The sequence below is a fragment of the Amborella trichopoda genome, chromosome 4 (genome assembly GCF_054954075.1).
Source record: "Amborella trichopoda isolate Santa Cruz 75 chromosome 4, AtrichopodaSantaCruz75HAP2 v2.0, whole genome shotgun sequence".
NCBI classification, from domain to species: domain Eukaryota; kingdom Viridiplantae; phylum Streptophyta; class Magnoliopsida; order Amborellales; family Amborellaceae; genus Amborella; species Amborella trichopoda.
The window spans coordinates 15,065,336-15,088,002 of NC_142339.1; the positions used below are offsets into that span (position 1 = coordinate 15,065,336).

A 22,667-nucleotide genomic window follows, 5' to 3' on the forward strand; every position below is an offset into this window, starting at 1 on the left:
TGAATATTTATGTTTTCATGAGGGAGATCCTCAATGCCGCAGCAGATGCCTTCGAATTGACCAATGAGATCAGTGACCTAGCCATTTGATTTTTTGATTATGAACGATAGTTTCATTCTAATTTAATTGATCAGAATCCAAACGGGCAATCTAGGAGGGCAAATCGTTGATTGAGGATTTGCCCATATATGAGTTATATGAAAGTGATCGTGTTATGCCTGACCTTAAACGTCAAATCCTTGCGACCATCCTTGAGAAGGTGTGATTCCCCTCCATTCTTGGTTTAATTTGTTTTAATTAAATTAGTTACAGACTGCATGGGATTCTGGTTTAAATTAGTTCCGCTCTTATTAGTTACAGTTTGGGATTTTTGTATAAATTAACTCTGCTCTGAAGAGGAGTGTGTTGTGGAAGTGATTGGAGAGGCTTCCTTTTATAACCCCATTATAGAAGTGGTTAGCGAGGCTTCCTCTTCAAACGACAATGCAGAAGTGGTTGGGGAGGCTTCCATTGCAGAAGTGGTTGGTGTGGCTTACCCCAATGGAGAAGACTTGTCAAATCCTCGTGTCCCAGATCATTGCGATCTTCTAGACTCTTACCTCCTACCTTCTGGGGCAGACTCTCCAGAGGGGAGTGTGTTCTACTTGAAGATGAAAATAGATTTCTTTGGGTATTTACCTCAGCTAATGGATGACAATTGGTTGGATAATAACAAAAGAGCTACTGATGAAGCCCATTTGTTCTACTAAAGAGCGATGGCAATATTTCTTTATTCGTATTGTTTTCTTTCAACTGTTTTCTTTGACTTCATCATGTTTTTCTTGTTTTAAAAGAATTCTGGACGGGGATATTTTCTTTGTTTCCATTATGTTTCTCTTGTTTTATAAGAATTATGCAAAGGAACAGTTGGTCCTAGCTAGTGCTACAAGGCTCCCGAAAGTTCTGAATTTTTCTTTTTTTATGAGGGAGATCCTCAATGCCACTGTAGATACCATAGAATTAGCCAAAAAGGTCAGTGAGCTAGCCATTTGATTTTTTTGATTATGTATGATAGCTTGTTTCTAATTTAATTGATCAAAACCCAAACGAGCGATCGAGGAGGGCAATCGTTGATTGAGGCTTTGCCCGAAGATGAGTTATATGAAAGCGATCTTGTACTACGTGACCTTGAACATCAAATCCTTGCGACCATCCTCGAGAATGTGTGATTCCCATCCATTTTTTGTTTAATTTGTTTAAATTAAATTAGTTACAGGCATCTTAGGATTCTTGTTTAAATTAGTTTAGCTTAAATTAGTTACAATTTGGGATTCTTATTTAAATTCGCTCCGCTCTGAGGACGACCATGTCATGGAAGTGATTGGAGATGCTTCCTATTCCAACCCCATTGCATAAGTACTTGGCGACGCTTCCTCTTCAAGTGCCAATGCAGAAGTGGTCGGCGATGCTAATCCCAATGGAGAAGACTTGCCAAATCCTTGAGTCTTAGATCGTTGCGATATGTAGGTGTGTGAATCATCTTCTCGACTCAGACCTCCTGCTTTTTGGGGCAGACTTGCCGTAAGCGAGTGTGTTCTACCTGGAGATGAAAGTAGATTTCTAAGGGTATTTAGCTCAGCTAAAGGATGACTATCGATTGGATAATAACAAAAGAGCTACTAATGAAACACATTTGTTCTACCAAAAAGCAATGATAATACTTCTTAGCCTTTATTTCATTAATGAATGATCCGACCCTTTTACAAACCCAAGCTTGTTTATATAGAAGACCCACTGAACAGGGGTGGATGCTCAAAATTAAGCTTAAAAACAATTAAAAGAAAGGGTAAATTACATACATATCCGTTATAGTTTTCGTTATTACGGCTCTACCGAATAGTTTCCCTTATTACCACCGTGTCCCATGTTTTCATGTCAAAACGAAATTTTTTAAAAAAGACGACTTTAACCCTTTTTCGGTTGTTAAACAACCGAATTCAAAGTATTCTCGATTCTTGAAGAACCCAAATATTTAAAATTTTTGGTTGTTGAAGAACCAAAATCTTTAAATTTTCAGTTCTTCAAGAACCAAAAAATGTTTCCTCTCTCTTGTGGCATATTTTCTCTACTTCTATGAAGTCATATTTATCCGATAAAATCAAAGGGGAACAATTAGTTTGAGCCCCTAAATTTAAGAGAAATCTTAGGGATTATGAGATTAAAAGATTAGGAGAAATCTTGGGGCGTATTCTCTATCTACCTCTTTGAAGTCATGGTTATCCGATAAAATCAGGTGGGAACAACTAGTTTCCCTAAATTTAGGAGAAACCTCAGAGATTATGAACTTTCCCAAAAACAACCGCTCGGTGAAGGGGAGAGAGAGAGTTTAAAAAAAAACCATTTTTACCCATGTAATGTAGAGAGAAAGGTAGAGAGAGGATATGCAGACCCACAAGAGAAGAAAATTTTGAGCTCTTGAAGAACCAAAAATTTTAAATTTTTGATTATTCAAAAACCGAAATTAGCCTCGTTTTCGGTTGTTGAAAAATCGAAAATACTTTAAATTCTTTTGTTCAACAACCGTAAAAGGGTAAAGTCATCTTTTTTTAAAATTTCAGTTTTGATATTAAAAAACGAACACGGTGGTAATTACGAAAACCATTCGGTAGAGTCGTAATAACAGAAATTATAACGGATATGTATGTAATTTTTTGTAAAAGAAATTACAATAAAATCCCGAATTTAGGAATAAAGATCAAAATGCCCCTTAAACCTTTCGTGCTCATGACGAATTCACCATTGCCAGATCTTGGAAGCTTTTTGGATGCTTGTGATGGTGTTTGAGATGATTGATAAGAGTGGTCTTAAATTTTGATTGCAAATTCAAGAGGAGACTTCCACAGTTGTTTTGCATCAATTTTTATCCGTTTTGGTCCTTTCTTGAAGTATTTTATGATTTCGGGAGATCGCTAGAAAAAGGGATTCTGGTGACCTGATGATCTTGTTTTCTTCATCCTTGAAATTTGCGATTTATCCGACCTTAGATTGAATGCAATAGTTATACTAGTTTGTAGCCCTTCGTGATACAGTCTCATCATACCTGTATTTACGATGATCCAATGTACAGATGACGAGTTTATTGCTTAATGAAGTTCAAGACGTAATTTCTTCAAAAAGATCTGATTTTCATGGTTTTGGGCTCATCTTCTTTCTTTGATTCTGGGTCATGTCACAATGCGTGCCATATGTCAAAATGACCGGGTTGTCGAAACCTATCTTGTGTCCGAATTTGAGCTTGCTCCGACTTCAATCAAGTGACGTGTGAGTGTTTGCAAGTCATCTCGAGAAGTGAAGATTACGGCCTCCATGATTGGGGACTGGTTTTGGTGAGGCCACATCACAATAGTGTAGGACTTCACCTATTTGAGGTAATTTGGGCCCAGAATGTTCCTGGGAGATCCAAATGAGCCCAAATTTGGTCACTGAGAGTTTTTCGACGTTCTGGATGCAATGACTATGGTATGGTACTATTTTGAATCTCCTAGCTTAGGGCTATAGTTGTAAGGTCTCTTTATGACGTGATGGTGCCTTTTCCAAGGTTGCCTAGTGTTAGGCTTATTCTACAGTGTTCCCTTGGTTTAGCAGTATCTTAGCCACCAGCTAGACTAGATTGTCACTGGCTCTCTTCTTATTTGCGTTCGGGATGTAGGTACGTCAAAAATGATATACAACAACTTGCCTCGACGGATGTTGCACTTCGAGAGAAGCGAGAAGTGCAACATACAATTTTGTCGTCGAAGCTCATCTTTCGAATCCTTACCAAGACTTGTTTATTTCCTCTCAACGAAATATTTTTCTTCTCAATCACCGGCGTTAGCACAATCTTTGAGGGGGAGATCATGCTAAGCTTCTTTCTGAGGGGCGACCGAAGTGGACTCTTAGTCGATTTGGGATTTGCTTAAGGCTTCCTTTCAAATGCTTCTGGAATCCTTTTTCTTTTCTGGGAGAGCGCGCTGATAGGCTGCCTCGTAAAGGGTTTACCACTCCATGTCGACGATGTCTCCTAATGGACCAGCTAGTGGTTCCCTTGGTGGGCCTTGCCCCAATCTAGCTAGTGAAGATATTTTTGCCTTGGGGCCAAAATTTTTGATTTGGCACTAGAGCCAAAGATTTTTATTTGACATTGGGGCTGGAATTTGGATCTGGCCCTATGGTCGGAGATGTGATTTGGCACTGGGGTCGGAATTTGGATTTGGCATTGGGGCCGGAGATTTGATTTGGCACTAGGGCTGGAGATTTGGGTTTGGCACTGGGGCCGGGTTTTGGATTGGGCACTAGGGCGGGAGATTTTGGATTTGGCTTTGGGGCCGAAGTTTGGATTTGGCTTTGGGGCCGGAATTTGGATTTGGTACTATGACACTATCTTTAGAGACATATATGAGATAGAGAGAAGTCTATTTTATTTTGCTTTTAATCCATTTGAAGCCCATTCTTGACGAAGGAGCTGACTAATGAATAGTATCATTGCGTTTAAACTTAGGTATAGAGGCTGATATGCTCAATTGAATTATTCATTCATTTGATATGTGTGCATATTTTTTTTCTTAGAAACAAAATGTACATGTTTCCATCACAAGATGAACTATTTATAAAACTTAAAATTCTATTTTTGTTTATACCATGCATATTGAGGTCGAGATAATCAATAAAAAGGTTTCAAACTTTGGAATGCTCTTTTCTACTAGATTTTTCAGGTGCACCTTAGCCTTATATAAATAGTTGGTAAATTTAATAAATTTCGATAACCATCTCGACGACACTATATTCATCCTGTAAAAAATTTGATTTGTTGCTCGGCTATTCTAGAACGAGATTGAAGTGCACGCTGGCTGCTAAGAAAACTATGGTTGAGAATGAAGCTGGGTCGTGGTGGTAGTTCTGCTTGAACCGTTAGAGCCTCTGTTCTCATAAGCACTTTTTTAAAATTGACTCTGTCAAAGACGAGTAGGACCTTGTAATCTCCATTGATCCAACAAAAAAAACAATGTGGAATCCGGTGGTTAGATTTCTTTCGAAATCTAAGACGAAGTTTCGGTTGATCTCGGCCGAGATTAGATCAAGTATTTTGCAGCGCGGCGATCGATCGCAATACGTGACGCGCTATTGAGCCACCACGTGAGAGCTTCACGTGAGAAGGCCACCAACCGTCAAGGTCGCTCTTGAAAGTGGGGACCACAGCTAGAGAGCGCCTGACGCCGTAACAAATAAACAAATGCGGCGAGTAATTTCACCTCGGTGATTTTCTCTCTCACCGCAAAAAAAGGACCATGAGAACGCTTTTTCACTGTTAAATATCTTTCTTACTCTTCCTCTACTCGTTCGTACCTCTTTTCGTCATGGCCTTTTTATAGATCCTTGGCTTCTAGGATTCTGGTGCTTTTCTGCTTTATTCTTTCGCTTTGATGGATTCTTTACTTCTTTAGCAGGAGCAAAGCATAAAGATGGCTCAATCTTGTTTAACGAATTTAAAGGCCAGGGTTCTCTTTGAGACTTGCTCACCACCGCATGTTACTTCTTTGTCGTCAGTTGCGGTCTTTGGTTCAAGGAAAATGGGGTAAACTGATTCAGTCGAGCTCTACTCTCAGTATTTGTGTGGGACTTTCTTAATTATAATGGAATTGAATGGTTTTAATTGAAATCAGATGTTTGTTTTTTGGGTAATTAAATCAGATGTTTGTTGTCGTATAAAAGTGTACATTGCTGCTGTGCTTGCTTCTCTTTCTCGCTTTCTCTGTGGAACATTGCTTGCGTATCTACATTGCTGCTGGACTCTGTTTATTGACATTAATGGATTTGTATCTGAAATTTGACGATTATTATCATATAAAAGTTACATTTCTATGCACTACTCTCCTCCCATCTGTCTTGCTATCTATCAATCTACCCGTCTTCCATTTCTAACACTGTTTGAGCTCTCCAACCAAATAGTTCTTGGGCATTGCTCGACTTAATGAAATAGAAGTTCATATTTCCTCAGTACTGGGCTCTCTCGAACATTTCTTGAGTTATCCAGCAGCAGCAGAAGCACACTTTTGTGCATTGATTCCTAATGCTAATAGCAATTGAAGTTGATTGTTGTTATATAAAAGTTCATCAACATTAGTCTCCCCCTCCCCCCAAAAACCCCCCACGAGCCATTCATCCAAACAGTTTGCACAGTTCAACTGAATTTTCTCATTGACAACAAGATTGGAGGAATTTCACTCAAAATTTGATTATTCTTGTAGTATAGAAGGTTGGCTGTGGGAAAAACCAAAATCACCTCTCTTATGTTTCTTTAGAAAGATTAGGGGTAGTATGGTCTTTGGGTAAAAGATAGAAGAGCAAGAAAGAAGCCCTAACAATCTCTACATAAGGGAATTGAGGATAAACATAATACTCATCCTTTTCCTTTTAGTGGCTTTGTGGTCATGGGAAAGAGGATCAACAAGAGGGAGATGAGTCTTAAAGAGAGGGAGGCATAGCCTCCTAGAGAGAGAGTTTTCTTTAAGGATGACAATTGGGTCGGATTAAACCTACAACCAAGCGGGTTGACCCGATCCAGTTGGGGTCTGGGTCCAAGTTTTGGACCTGATGGGTCGAGTCTAGGTCCAGAACCCGTGACCTGAGAGGATCTAGGTCGGGATGGGGTTTAGGTCGACCGAACCCGGACCGGACCCGAAAAAATCCTAGAGGGAGGACATTTCTCAATTGCTCTCATGTTTCTGGCAGTGATAGTGGTGGGAAAGAGGAAGATTGATTCTAGCGCTGTTTGGTCGAAGAGTGGGTTTGGAAGGGATAAGAGGCAAGGGTTTTGCCTGTGTCCGAAGAGAGAGGCATATCTCTTGTAACCCAGAATTATAATCCTCATTACTAGGGGATTTTAACGTGCCATGTAGCCCCTTGAAGGTGAACAAAATAATTTAATGTGTCTTATTCTAGGTTATCCTTGCCCCTCATGAGGAGCAAGAAGAGGGAAATCAGTTGTTGATTTGTTGCCCTAACGCGATCTAGGACATGTTTTTTTATTTTATTGGGGGAATATGAATCTTGATGGAAGAGACACATCTGGAACTCCAGTCCCAACGAATGGAGTCCAATAATATGATGCATAGAGTAGTTTTAGTAAGAAAAACCAAAGCATTGTGTCTAATCATCTAAATGCTGGGTGGCTCAGAGGATGGGGCCTAGAGACCAACGAGATTTGGCCTTACATGAAAGTTGGACTGTGGAACCTAGGCAAGTGTATATTGATTAAAATTTTTCTTTCTTTTCTTTATTTTCCCCACTTGGATTACTTACAAGAGTCCAAATACATTATGAAAAACAAAAAAACTCAAAGAATCCCAAGGACTCTCACTTCCTGCCACTATAACAATTCTTTATTACACAAACAAAATTGCATAAACTTGATCTTAGGATCATGAAACACATAACTGCATAAACAAAAAATAAATTGCCCGAAGATTATCTCAACTGGACGTTGCACACCCCGTTCCGAGTCTCCTCCTTCGATGGTGCACGGGATCAAGGTCTTTCTCATATCTTTTGAAGTATGAGTAACCTCAGGCTATCAACCCTTTCAAATCATAGAGCAATGGTGGAACAATCACAAGACTAGGCCTCAATGCCTAAGCATGGTATATTAGGTCTCAATACCTGGTATGGTACCCTAAGTCTCAATACCTAGTATGGTAGGCTAGGTCTCAATACCTAGTAAGGTAGGCTAGGTCTCAATAGTAACCTACCCCCCTTTCACAAAGCTTGCGACGTGGCCCCTATTTCACAAAGCTTGGGGCATGCCCCCTATTTCTTTTTATTTTCTAAGTAGGGGAGAGAGATGAGAGATCAAGATAGAGATGGAGAGGGGGTGGCATGCCACTTAGAGAGAGAGAGAGAGAGAGAGAGAGAGAGAGAGAGAGAGAGAGCTCAAGGTGTAGAGAATGAGAGGAGTCCCCTAATTTATAGACTATTTCTAAGGTTAAGGTTTTTTAGGATTAGCCACCCTTACGGAGATTAGATCCAGACCATTGATCATAAGAGACTTGTGGGGTGAGAGATCTGAGCTATACAATCCTTAGATCAACCGTCATGATTCAAAAGAAGGTGCTAGAACCTTATCCTTCAGCTTCCTTAGTCTAATCCCATCAAATAAATAAAATATGAAAAATATATAATCCTTTCCTATCTCTTCCATAATTATCTTACACATGATTAAATTTGAAAAAAAAAAACATAGACTTCTAAAAATCCAAACTATCAATCTAAAATTCAAACTTTCAATCTAAAATCATTTAACATTAAGATAATTAATTTTCAATAATCTTGATGGGATTCAGATCCAACTAGGTCAAGGAATTATTAATTTGCTGAAGCACTCCATCTTCTACTGTGGACAATAATCCACATTCAATTTCTCAATCTGACCCAGCAGTTCCAATGATCTACAGACCATTGCAGGGTTCATGATTGGGCTACAAAAGTCAGCTAATAAGTGAGGGGACACAATCCCTGTCTATAGATTACATGTTCTCCCCTGGGGACAAGTCCAAGATCACACAGACTTGGTGCAACTACATCTCTATGGTGCATAGGGTCCTCTCTCGCACATGTACACGTATTACCCTTAATGGTGACTCTCTTTAGCTATACAGTTATCATATGTACATGCAGTATGATGGTTCAATGATGAGGCTTTGACCCTCGTCTCTATAGGCCTACCATTGCACATAAGGGTCACATAATCCCTTAGCTCACTACTCTGGGCAACTCCAACGTCATCAAGGTATACCTTGCTAGCCCTCCCCAATTGTGCTTTATGCTCAGGTAATTAAGGGTTTTCCAACTCGATTAGCCTATCACGTTAAGCCTAGTCTGAGTATCGATAAATAACATTTGCTATCTCGGTCCCTCTGGACCATACTCCCATTGGAGTTCATTGTTCCACTATATCAAATATTAATTATAAGCTCTTATAAGGCCTTTATTGGCGACAAATACTCAATATTACATACAGTGTAACTTAGGGTGGGCAACGTGCTAATCCCATGAATAGGCCACCAAAAGTGAGAGACCCATTTGGATAGATCTGCTTCTCATATCTTTGGTGTCAAGGCATTCTGTGTATGTCCTTAAAGAGTCCTTGAATCTCTACATTCATACTACCTCTGAGTACAGCCTTTTTTATTTTTAATTTTTAATTTTGTGACAATATTTGATGCATGGAGAAAATAAACAATAAAACTAACAAAGATAAAAATAAATTGAGAGAATATACCCTCGCTTAGGTTCTTCAATTGATTCCACCTCAAGGATCTCTTCACAAGATCAAACAATTCCTTTCTTCTCATAAACAACCAAGTTCACAATGAGGACGTTCTTCCCCTTAAATACAAATTACCAGCAAATAATACAAATAAAATAAAAAGATCCACAAAAGAAACTCTCTCCCCCCTCCCCCCCGCATTTTTCTCTCTATCTCCCTCTCTTGATCTCACATAAATCTCTACCTTATCTCACGTTTATACCAAGCCTAACATATCCTAGCCAACCAACCATCCTAATACAATCTTTCGTCCTTAAAATATAAAAATAAACTTTCAATTGTACCCTCAAATCTCTACAACGGAAACGGATAAAAATAACCCTATAAGAATATTAGAAACCAAGAATAACCGAAAACTGAATTTCAATCTTCTAAAAAAATAAAATAGAAATAATAAAAATCCAGTTTGCATCATTCTCCTTGGGTCAGGAGAAGCTCAACCTCAAGCTTGAAAATTTAAGCTATCCTCTAATAGTCTTTCCAAAAATTGGTGATGCAGTCCAATTATTTGTCTGCAAGCCTTTTCTTCTTAATAAAACAATTGATTCTTCTTAATAAAACAATTGATTCTTCTTAATAAAACAATTGATTTGACACTTGATATCCAACTTGTAAAGGGTGGTAGTTCATGTGTAATTAGAGTATCTTCTGCATAATTGGTTACACTGTTTCAAGAAGAGGACCGCCTAGTGCCTGGGAGGCCCGCCTAGGCAGATATCCCTGGGCGCCCACCTAAACCCGTCTAGTTGGCCGCCCAGGGCCAGCGCCTCACCCAGGGGCGGAATAGCGGCTCCTTGAAGGTATTTTTGGGTCATTTTTTTAATATTAAAGGTTCAAATTTGTGGGTTTTATGTTCATTTGAAACCTAAAACCCATTAGAGGCTATTTTAGAGAGAGAAAACCCAAAAAAAAAAAATATTCTACTGGGCTGCGCAGGTTCTGGGTGTCCGCCTAGGCGCTGAGCGGCCTAGACCTTCCAGACCGCTTAGGTGCCGCTTAGCGCTTTTTGAAACATTGATTCGTTGTTAAAATTTATAGAATTTTTGTGTTGTCAACATCTTATGCACTGAGATTTACCTCTTCTTCTTCTTCTTCTTCCTCCTATTGCAATCTACTAAGCCGATCTTGTAACCTTGTATAATTTTGCGAAGGCCTTCTATAAGGTATTGTTTGTTTTCTCAATTATTTGATCCACTTGCTCCATAATTGGATCATTAGTTGTTGGTATCACGGTATATTTATCTCAATGCTCTGATACAAATTGATGTGGAGAAGATGGGAAAGAAAGAAATAAATCAGAAAAATTAAAGATAAAACTTAAGGGATGAGAGAATATACCCTCTCTCAGGATTTGCAAGGGAGTCCACCCTAAAGATTTCTTCACAAGATCAAACAATTTCTTTCTTCTCATAAACAACCAAGTTCACAATTGGGACGTTCTTACCCATTAAATACAAAATATAAGAAAATAATAAAAATGAGATAAAAAGACCCACAAAAGAAACTCCCCCTCCCCCCCTCCAAAAAAAAAAAGAAATCCTGTTTTCTCTTCATCTCGCTCTCTTGATCTCACATAAATCTCTCCCTCATCTCATGTTTAAAACCAGGATTTTCAATTAGTACTGCCCTAACTGCCTTAGTAGGTATATTCAAATACTGCCTTTCTTTATTAGGATGTTCATACTGCCCTCTAACTGCCTTAGTAGGTATATTAAAATACTGCCTTTCAAAAATGGGAGAAGGTTTTTTACTTATAAATCGATATTCAAAATCATTCCATTCTATATTTCTTACTCCATCAAAGTGTTGGTCTTCTAAATTTTATTAGGGCCCCTCTGGAATTCCTTCTAGAGCATGTTGAATAATTTTGACGAATTCTATCATTTCACTGATTCGTACAATCTAACATATCCTAATTAACTCAACCATCCTAATGCAATGCTTTGTCTTTAAAAATTAAAATAAACTTCCAATTCTACCCCTCAAATCTCTACAACTCATCATCGTCATCATTATAGCCTTTTCCCAATTAATTGGGGTCAGCTACACGAATCCTGGTCCACTATTCTACTCCATTAAAGGCCATACTCTCAGTGAGGTCATAAGTCCCTATAAGAATCTCTACAACTAAAAAAGACAAAATAACCTTATAAGAATAGTAGAAACCCAGAATAACTAAACATAAATTTCAAACTTCTAAAAAAATAAAATAGAAAATGAAAGTCCAGTTTGCATCAATATTTGATTGTATTATGTAGAGGTTTTTTTATGTGAAAGTAAATGAATATAAGGCTTCTGCCCACATGTTAGGAGCTCCTATTAAAAAGGCTGCTCACAAGTTGGGAGCTCGTACTCAAAGGGCTTAGGAGCCCACTTGGCCTATAGTAATAACCATCCAGGGTTTGGAAAATGACAAAACTTAACAGATGATAAGATGTAAAGGTAAAGAAAGGGGGAAGCGGGGGGGGGGGGGGGGGGGGGGCGAGGGGGGGCGCTAGGTGGTTTGATTCAATCCCATGGGTGTCCTTGCAGCCCTGCTTTGGCCAAGTCATCGGCAGCCTGATATGCTGCTTATGAATGTGGCGGAGGATGACGATCATCTCCCTTCATAGAAATAATATGTAGTAAAAAATTGGACTCAAGTTGCCAAGGGCACTTGGCTTTCTTGGGAGCCCACACTATGACATTACTACTGTCCCCTTCTACCTTGATTTGTGTAGAATGGAAGGAGCTAGATGAGACCCTTTGCAACCCTCTTTAGGCCTTCAAGTAGAGCTCTGGACTCTGCTATAGTAGAGTCAGTGTCGCCGATGGATATTGAGAAGGAGAGTAGAGTTTCTCCATGTTGATCCCGTAGTATACCCCCCTATACCTGTCGATCATGGATTGCCCATTAGCAGCCATCCGTGTTAAGCTTGAATGACTCAGGGTATGGGAATTCCACGAGGGGATTGTGACCTGTCTTCGTGGATTGGAAAAAAGAATATCTTTCCAGCTGTTAAGGAAGATGAAGATTGGAATATTGAAGGTCTTTGCTATTGTTAGCCCAAAACATAGTTTTTGATTTTATGTGGTTGTGGAAGCTATGGATGGAGGAGGAGGTACCTTGGAAAATTTGTCTATTTCTTTCTCTCCATATTGACCATAAGGTGGTCATAACCAAGATTGTCAATAAAAAGATACGTTGGGAAAATAACAGTCCTCCATTATGGAAGTTTCTAATCTCGAGTAACTCCTTGGTCGGAGCTAGTTTGGAGCCCAACAGTGGAGCATGAGTATCCCATAGTTTCCAACCATAATTCAGGGAGGATCAAACCATGACAAAACTCTTGAAGTGATATAATACATGACTTTTTATTGTTATTGATGCTACGATAATTCATGCTTGTACGAAGAAAAGCATAGGGTTTTATCATTCAAGGAATTCAAATCATTTCCTTAAAAATGTTGCTAGGATCTCTTTTATAAGTTGTATGATGACAAGTCAGTTATGCTCTACCTTTGGTACGCCAACAAGTTCTTATAAGATGGATTAGGGTGAATTGAAAAAATTAAAGGGTGAGGTCAAGGTGGTTGGACTAATGTGGGGAGCTTCCATTACTCACAGATCGTCGGATTTGAAACGTTCTCATAAATGAGAAGGATGGCAATGTTAGGGTATGTATAGACATACAAAGGTTTTAATCCCACATTCCTGATGATCATCATCTTGTACCTTACATAGATATTCTGGTAGACACCATAATTGAACAGATTAGGCTCTCATTAATGATGATCTTTTAGTTTTTATTAATCTAATGCTAGCAAAGGAAGTCCTGGAAAAGACATTCATTAGATATTGGAATACCTTGATTTAATCTTTGATGCCCTTCTACTCAAGGGTTTTTAGATGACATACAATACCCATGATGACTATAGATGCATAAGGCTATGAAAACTGTGCTGATGGCATTTGGTGAAGTTTATGTGTTGTGACTATAGGGCTGGCAACGGGGCAGGCTTCGACTAGGCCAGCCCTGATCCCCATAGGGCCGGTTGAGGCCTAGCCTAGCCCCGCCCCGATAGGGTTAAAGAGGCCCTGGCCCAAGCTTGGCCTTGGCGATGCGCTTGACCAAATGTTACAAAAACAGGAAAATAAAAAATATAACAAACAAAAGGGCCACTGAACTAGGTTGGCCCTGTCTTGGCTCGACCTAGCCTTAGGACCACATTTGTGGCCCATTGTCACTCCTACTTTTGAGGAAGTTTAGTGGGGTCCTTGGCTTACAAGGGTGATTTCCTTGAAGGAAATTTATCTCTCAGTTGGTATATAAAGGAAATTTATCTCTCAGTTGGTATATAAGGAAATTTATCAAGGAAATTTATCTCTCGAGGAAACAAATTTCCTTGAGAAGGTCTTATGCTTTGAATGGGATAAACAATGCATAGATGCTTTTGAGAGGACAAAATCTCACTCAAAGTTTCTTCTCCGTAGCTCATTCATATAATAAATTTTGTCGTTAATTAGGCGCTCATCATTTTAAGAAGTTACTCTATATCTTTTATTATTGGAAATAGAATGGAGACATGCCTAGATGAGAAGGGTAATCTTCCTTATACATCTATACACATATAATATTTTTCTATAGTTAACACCCTACAAATTCCTATAGGTTACATTCAGAAAGTTGTGTGAATTGTTTTAGTATTTAATATTTTCATTAGGTGCGCTTTGACGAGAAGAGTGGACGTCCTAAATTTCATGTGATTTGGATTTGTAGAAAAAATTAAAAATTAAAATACAATATATATATATATATATATATATATATATATATATATATATATATATATATATATATATATATATATATATATATATAGGGTTATGTTAGGGTGCTCACACTATGGAGCAATTTATCATTGTACTGAACAAATTTTGGACACTTCTATACCCTTGTTTTGTACATGAAGCTTTTTTTTAATAAGGGTATTTTTGGTCATTAGGAGGGGGTGTGACATAATCCACATGGGGTATGACATCACCACATGAACCACAGTAGTGGCATTTAATGCTTCATGTAGATGACGTCACACTCCATGTAGATGACGTCACACTCCATGTGGCTGATGTCACACGTCATCCACATGGGGTGTGACATTACCACATGGAGCACACTAGTGGTATTTAATGCTCCATATAGATGACGTCACACTCCATGTAGATGACGTCACACCCCTCTTAATGACCAAATATACCTTTATTAATAGGAAGCTCCATGTACAAAACAAGGGTATATAAGTGTCCAACTTTTGAGTCTGATGATAAATTACTCCATAATGTGAGCACCCTAACATAACCCTATATATATATATATATATATTAGGGCGAAGAGGATAATCTACAGATCATTTTTATTAGAAAATTTTTGGTGATCATGAGGCATGGTTGAGACCTGAAAAAGTATAACTTAGTCACAAACATTACATTGTGCACATTCAATGAAGCTGATATCTTAAGTTAACATAGTGAAGTATACTCAAAGGGCGAATCCACCTAAGGATTCATGTCATTAGAGATTAGCTTTTTTACTTAAAAGTCAATCAAGGGGCAATCTGTTGCAATTCAGTTGGCATCCCATGCAGGGATGCATTTCCATTTATTAATTGAGCCAGTTACAAATATCCCTAATGAACTGGTCCTGACCTGGACTCATGAGGAGGGTTCAGAGCTACTGTTTTAATGAGCCTACAGGCCAGTTCAATAGTATATTGTCATGACATCGTCCTATTCAGTATTTAAGTATACAAATGATAGGGACAATTGTTCTTATTGATTTGTTTGTGGCAAGTTCTCTTCTTTCTAGATTTAATTGTGGAACAGGACAAGTTTTTGGTTGCTTATTTGCGATTGGCTTAGAAAACATTATATTCAAGCTTTAGACTGTATTCTGTTGCTTAAGACATTGTTTATAGTGTTTGATTTTTTATTGATGCATCATAGGCTAAAAATCACTCTCATATTGAATGGCTGTGCAGGTCCAAATTGTGTTGTACTAGGTCTTTTAGCCCAAGAGATAAAATTCGCAATGTGGTAGACGCTGTGTTCTTTTTTTGTCTCTTATGATTTCTTTTTGTTTCTTTATGTGTGCTTCTTGTTCTTAAGTCAAAAAATTCTTGTCCTCTATTATAAACTTTGTTGTTCAATATGTTTCTTTATTATCATGGGCATAGACCAGGCAAACTGAGAAGATTGGGCGTGGGAGTCCAAATGTTTATGGTCAGCAGGCCCAAGAAAGCATGATTGAGGTATTGTGCTGCTGTAAATACCACCTGTAGCTTCTTTTCTTCTGTCTTTAAGTGAATGGTCTTTATGTAAACCATGAGTAGTTTGATAGCCTGGTAGAGCATTATACGTTTTGTACAATTCAAATTTTGATTGCAAGAATGAGGATTGATTGATGATGATTGATCATTATAATTGTTATAGGATTTAGGTATTCAAGGTAGGTGTTATGGAAGCGTGCTACATAATGAAAGAAAAATCTCATACGGATCGACATTTCGATGTCGTTTGGTGTATGCCCTATTAACTATGCGAAGGAATTGTCTCATTCAAAATGACGTAAGGCAGTACTGTTGCAGTTCTTTTAGACGGCTTCTTGCATCAATGACACAAATACTACCTTTGATACTGAAACTAAAGAGCATGATATTCATTCAGACATGTGCAGATCATATTTCAAGAGAAGCATTTTTTGCTCCCTAAAATGATAATAAATTTCTATGTTTAGTAGGACCACAAAAAACTTTATCAGGGTTGAATTATATTGTAACAATAATTAGTGTGAGGGGCACATGTGAACCAGAGAAATGCAAATTATGTAACCTGAAAATTCAGTATGCTGCAATCAATCTGTATTCAACTTTAGTGCTGTAGAATGTGGTGCTCAATATTCTATGAGGAATGTCTGTCAGTTTCTTGCACCATCGGGGCTTTTTATTTTGCAGTCCAAAAATTGTTGATATGACATCAATATTTTCAAGGAAGTGTGGTTTGCAATGTTAGACACTTGAACTGCTCAACACTGCTGCTGGACTGCCTGCTTCTCTGGCTCCTTCCATCAATTCTTATATGATCCTTTACAGACAGACACTAAGGTTGCGAGCATATTTTTCCTATCGTAGATTGTTGTTGCCGTCGTTGTGTCTCAACATTATATTTGCTACATGGTGTATAATTTGAATTTCATGGGATAATGGGCATTCAATTTACTCATTTTATCCTTGATGGAAGTGATTTTATTTTTGCCTTTTTTCCATGTCATATACTATCATGATCTGGGGTACAAATATGAATTTGTCAAATACTTATTTTCCATCGAGAATGTGAGATTACGTTCTTAGTAGTTAATCTAAAGGTATACTAAAAGTCGCTTTTGTTTTCTTCTTTATTTTCCTAAAGAATGAGATGACTGAAGTTTTAGAGATCAGCCCAACTCTGAAATCCTCTCCTGGGAAACCCTCTCCACTTGGGGTATCAGAAACTGAAAATGGTATAAATTTCGCGATTTTCTCTCAGCATGCGTCATCTGTCACTCTTAGCTTGTCACTGCCTGAAGGGTAAGAAATTTTAATGCCATTTCCTGGAATCCATTGCCTTTATATTACTATTATTTATTTTAACAATCATCTTTTTAATTCGTCTTCCCTTCAATATTTCTTGAGGTTTGTTTTGAGGTCTCTCATTTAGACAATAGCTGTCCAGAGCCACTTTTCTCACCTTACGAGCTACCACTTTTGTATTTTACTCTGCTTAAGTTATGCAACATGAGATTCTAGATCTTGGATCGTCTTGCCTTTCTGCCAATTTGTTATTAGCCTGAGTGGAAGAGGTCATACAACAAAGAAGAGTATGCCACATCGTAAAAAATGATTGGTGTATGTTTGTGAGATGGGGCCTTTGTCAAACTATGTACACGTTGATTAGTTGTGTGTGAAACTTGAGTTATACCAGGATGAAGAAAATGAGACAAATAAGGAGTCACAAGATTCAAATTCTATCAATTGTCACTTATGTAGTGAGAACCAAATGCAAAGATCTTGGCTATGGAGTTAACTCATTGCCCCAAATGAATTAGGTAATTCAAAACCTATGTGTAAATGTCCCATTCCTTTTCAAATATGCATTTCAAACTGAGTTCTCAGATACACTAGGCTGCGTAACTTTGGGACATATTATTGTAACATATGGATAGTCCCCTTAAAGCTTAATTCATGGTGTTTTCTTAGAAAGAAAGTTAATGAATATATGGACCAGCAAAGTAATACAGTTAAAATTTTTTATTAGAGATCAAATAGTTGATTGACGTTGAGGAGACCCATTTTGAAGAACTGAATTTGATATAATGGCTAATGAATTGTGAATAGAGATCAAGTAGTGGATTGACTTTGAGGAAACCCATTTTCAAGAACTACATAATTTTTTCTTTTATTTTTTTTCACATGGAAGGGACTTATTATTATCATGTTGGCAGCATGTAGGCAGTTGTAATGATGACAAATTAGAAGGTGGTTGCTTCAATGTGATATTTAGGAGGCATATGCATATCTGCCCCTTTGATAATTTCCAAACTCTCAATGATAGACATGCACATGTTTACTGACCTGCTTATTCATATGCAAATGGCTATAAACTAAACTGACCCTCATAGGATGGAATTCATTTTCAAGATTGTTTTAAAGCATAACTCAAGAACATGCTTACATTGCATGAGATCATTCTATGTTTTCTTCACTTTTATTAAGATATTAACTGTCCCCGCAGCATTAAGTGCATGCAGCATGTGTTTTGTCAAGGATGAAGGGTTAATTTACTTTCTCCCAAAAGAAAAAGTTATGTAACCACGAATCTAATGCCCTAGATGTGCTGCTTTTGGAGAGCTAATAAGCCATGGTCTAATTATGGTCTCTTCGATTTAACAATTGAAGTATATCTCCACATCTCCAGTAACTCAAGCAGTCATATTCGAGCCTTTCATTGAGGGCTTCGAGTCAATGTGTTTTTTTTTAGAGGAATAAATGGCACTTTGCTTTGGTGACAACTTTAGTGCTCGGACTTATCTACAGCTGTTAAATTCAATGCTTGGTGACATGGTATTTGTTCTTGATTAGAAGAAGTAATATTCATTATTGATCTTAAAAGTTACTGTTTTATTTTTTGAAAAATTGTTATAATTTCAATAACTATTTGTTAATTGGATTCTTTTTGGTATTGATTATTTGATTGGCTTCCTAGGTACTTTGAACAGTTGGAACAAGACACTGTGATAGTGGAGATCAACTTGGATCCACATGTAAATAAGAGTGGAGACATATGGCATATCTGTGTGGAGGTATGTCTTATCTACTGTACCAAATTTCTTCTAGTGTCTAAAGAAGCATAGGAAATTTCCCTTCATTTGAAGTTAAAAACGGAAGAATTCCATTCAGAAAGAAAAATGTGTTTGTGAATATTTTGTCCTGGTCAATTTTTCTCCAGCTATTCTATATATATTTGATCTCGATCATCAACCCATCTAGGCCCATGTGGTTCATTACGTTTGTGCCCATGTGGTTCATTACGTTTGTGCGGCTGCTTTAAAAATAGTTGGGGTTTTATGTTTATGTGGATGTGTTTTTATTCTTCTTATATATATGTATTTCTATATTATCATTGTGCTTACAATTTAAATATTTAAGATTAGAAGTTATTACAAGGAATATTAATACTGCCTACCATGTTACATATCATAGTTTATGCAAAGTATTCGATAGCCATATAATTAAGTTATATGCACTGTGTGTTGAGATATAGCATGGATATGTCCATTTATTGTTTGAAACAATCAGGTACAAGTTTCTACACTCGATTTCAATATTCTTGTTGTGATTGAAGGTGATCGCCTTGTGATATTTGAGGAAATTTTTTACCTTTGTAATTTTGGGATGGTCTCATTCGATGACATCCTGAGGGGCCTTGTGAGACCTTGGATGGCCTTGCCAAGAGTGGTTTATGCATTCTGGAAGATGGTATTGTTTATTATTGGGATATTATCTTATAATAATTGTCTCCACTGTCACCTTAGCCTTTGTGTGGGGGACATTATTGTTTGTCATTGAGAGGTTGTCTGGATTGTCACCTTGATTTTCTTGCTTGCTTATGTTACTTTGATTTCATCTAGTCGCTATTGAAATCTTTATATCTGGTTAGGTAATAGATCATAATGAATTGTTAGTGGTAACCTTGCATTAGGGTGCTTTCCCTTTTGTTTGCTATCGCATTATGTTGCTCATTACTGTATTAATAAAACATCAAGCATTAGGAGATGATACAGTCTTTTTAATTAACCTAAAGGTTGGGGTAGAATCCAACAATAAAGAAACCATGGTGGCTTAAAAGGACACAATGTTTCTCAAATTAATATCAAATTGAGAGACAGATCATACAACTAGAATAATATACAAATATTTACAAAACCTAAAAATTGTTAGGGTGTTTTTGTCATTACTGTCGCAGTCACTGTAGTAATACTGTAGCAATCTTGGTGCAGTCCATGCGTCGTCAATGTTTCCATTTAATCACTCAAAACTCTAAATTTGTTTGGGGATTTATTGACTCCACTTATTTGCATTGGGGTTTTTGAAGCTGAATGAAAGAAGTTTCAAGTGTATCTAGGGTTTCAAGACATTTGTGGTTTCCTTGTATCAGCTATTATAGATCTGTTCTGCCAGTGTTTTGGGGCTTCATTCAAGATTTTTCCAGCATGCTGGGTTTCCTTAATGTATAGTTTTGTTAAAAACAGTGAGAGTAAAATTGATACATAGCCTGGTTCACTCTTCTCCGCTATCTGAAGTCCAAGTTGGTCTCCCTCTTTCAACAAAGGCCTCTGTCAAGTCATGCACCTCCCAGAAAACCCCTCCTCACTTGCTCTCCAGATGCTTACTTGCTGAGAATTCCAATAGATCTTGAAGTTTTGGTGGGAGACCATTCAAGGTTTCAACACCCAGCAACTCCAAGTATTCTGCTCTCAAAATAGACTGTTATATCTATATCATATCTACAATTTAAAGGAAACCAAAACATCATATCCAGAATTCTCCAATCCGGCTGCATAATTTAGGTTGAGTCCAGACTGATCTTGATGTTATCGTGAGCAATGAACCAACAAGCTGCTGATTGGAGATACAATTTGGACCTCACATAGATGTTATCCTGAGCAATAAACCAACAAGCTGCAAATTGGAGATACAATTTGGACCTCACATATGAAAGTTGGGGGTAGAATCAGCACGAATTGGATTTTTTGAGGAACGTATGGAGAGAGAATTCGAGCATTTTGATACCAATCTAAATTCTAAATTTTATTATGGCTCAACTTTAAATCTTTTTTGATATCATCCTCTTCTCAGTAAATAGAAGGCAGGGTCTGTACTAATTTCTCAAGTGTTTGAATGTAAAGTTGGCTAATTTCTAGTATATCATTCAAACATATTTTTTATTTTTCTCTTAGGTTCTTTATTGGTAAAAGTTGCATATATATCACTCTAGAACAAGGCACGAGGTTCATTATATGGTGTCTTTTGGTATCATTACCTGGTGACTTCTTCATTTGTTCTTTGTAGTTGAGTGAATTGGATCTCATGTTATCATCATGTGCATATTTGTGTTCATTCTGAAGTTTCTTCTGATTCATGTGGATGGTTCAAGTAAGTGCTTCTACCGATACTCACCCAATAAAAAAAAGTGCTTCTACCGATGACCATTATGCTCACTTGATTGCATGCATGTACCTCATACAATGCCTCTCCAATTCATTGTGTGCTTGAGGAGACTAGGATGGTTCTTTTGCAATATAGTTATATCAATTCAAGGAGTAATTGAGCTCTCTTATTGCTAGAGTCTGCTGAAAAATAGAGGGGCTTGATATGCTTGGTTTCGATATAATCATTTGGCTTTTTATGTTTTTAGAAATTGTGGAGTTTGGAAAGTAATTTTGAAGGTTGTCCATTCTGATTATCATCGGATGGTAATGAAGATTATGTCTGCTTTTGGACATTAACTATTGCTTCTGGTCCCTAAGTTTCACACTTAAATTAATTTCTTTGTGCTTAGTTACATGTTATTTCTGTAATTTTCCAGGATTTGCCAAGATATGGTGTTTTATATGGATACCGTGTTGGGGGCCCCCATGGATGGCAGCAAGGGCACCGTTTTGACTCCAACATCATTTTGCTGGATCCATATGCAAAACTAGTTGAAGGTCGTCGGGTCTTTGCCGACTCCAGCAATAAGATGTCCAAATTTTTGGGTACATATGATTTTAATTGCTTGCCCTTTGATTGGGGTTCTGATTACAAGCTTCCTAATATCCCAGAGGTAACCATGATTAACTTGTAAACATTTTGTTACTACTGTGACAATCTTTAATAATTTCTTTGTCCCTTCTTTTCAAACCTGCAGAAAGATCTTGTTATTTATGAAATGAACGTTCGTGCATTTACTGCTGATGTATCAAGTGAACTTGATCCAAATTTACGTGGGAGCTATCTTGGCGTCATTGAAAAGGTATAAGTGCTTTACTTGGCCATACTTGTTAAGATCACGTTGTGTACGTTTTTTTGACCTAATTGCTATTTAGTGCAATTTAATACAGTTCTTTTGCATATTCTGTCATTTATATAAGCAAAGTTTAGAGGATCATGATAATTTTCGAAGTATCAATTTGAAGTTCAACTTTTTTTCTTTTATCTGTCTCAGTTGTTCGGGCTGTAAATTTCTCTGTTACCAAAGTGTTAATCATTTTTAGTGAGTAATTAAAAAAGGATATAAAGTCGAGATCTCAATTGCCTTCTTTACATCCCTATCATGAGATCCGATTTGTCAATTTAGGTCCTTTAAACTTGATTTGGGTGTATTACAAATTCTGACCCCGTCCCTCAAGCATGTACCAATATGCGAAGCAGATTGTCAGGATGCAGAAGATGCATTTAAACTATTAGATGCCAGATACAGTTTCCTTTGTAATGAAGTTCCCTGTGTGCAGATTCCACATCTTCTAGAGCTTGGCATCAACGCGGTGGAACTATTGCCTGTTTTTGAGTTTGATGAGTTTGAACTTCAGAGGCATCCAAACGCTAGAGACCACATGGTAAATGGAGTGGCTTCGGATCATAACTAAAATAAAATTGTATGGCACTGGTTGGTAAAAGTGCATAACATTTTATAGTCTTCTAATCTGTCATTTTCATTTTTTGCATTTTTAATTCTAGTGGCACTCCTTACGTTTTTGGGAAGTAAGTGTCT

The 22,667-nt window shown here is 37.5% G+C and overlaps 1 protein-coding gene across 9 annotated transcripts in view; it reads left to right on the forward strand.

Annotated features, from left to right (window-relative positions):
• Positions 1 to 5,414: 5,414 nt before the first annotated feature.
• Positions 5,415 to 22,667, forward strand: part of ISA3 (isoamylase 3) — an 88,823-nt gene continuing 71,570 nt past the window's right edge. For 8 of the 9 annotated variants that reach the window (XR_016054219.1, XR_016054217.1, XR_016054220.1 and 5 more), the window contains exons 1-8: positions 5,415 to 5,593; positions 15,362 to 15,416; positions 15,557 to 15,631; positions 16,788 to 16,945; positions 18,621 to 18,717; positions 21,504 to 21,740; positions 21,825 to 21,929; positions 22,408 to 22,512. Coding sequence is in view for 2 of the 9 variants with exons in the window: in XM_006827861.4 (XP_006827924.2) it covers positions 5,481 to 5,593; positions 15,362 to 15,416; positions 15,557 to 15,631; positions 16,788 to 16,945; positions 18,621 to 18,717; positions 21,504 to 21,740; positions 21,825 to 21,929; positions 22,408 to 22,512 (945 nt within the window). In the remaining 7 variants the exon portion in view is untranslated. The remainder of the gene's footprint in view (positions 5,594 to 15,361; positions 15,417 to 15,556; positions 15,632 to 16,787; positions 16,946 to 18,620; positions 18,718 to 21,503; positions 21,741 to 21,824; positions 21,930 to 22,407; positions 22,513 to 22,667) is intronic. The other variant, XM_088864974.1, reaches the window with a different exon arrangement.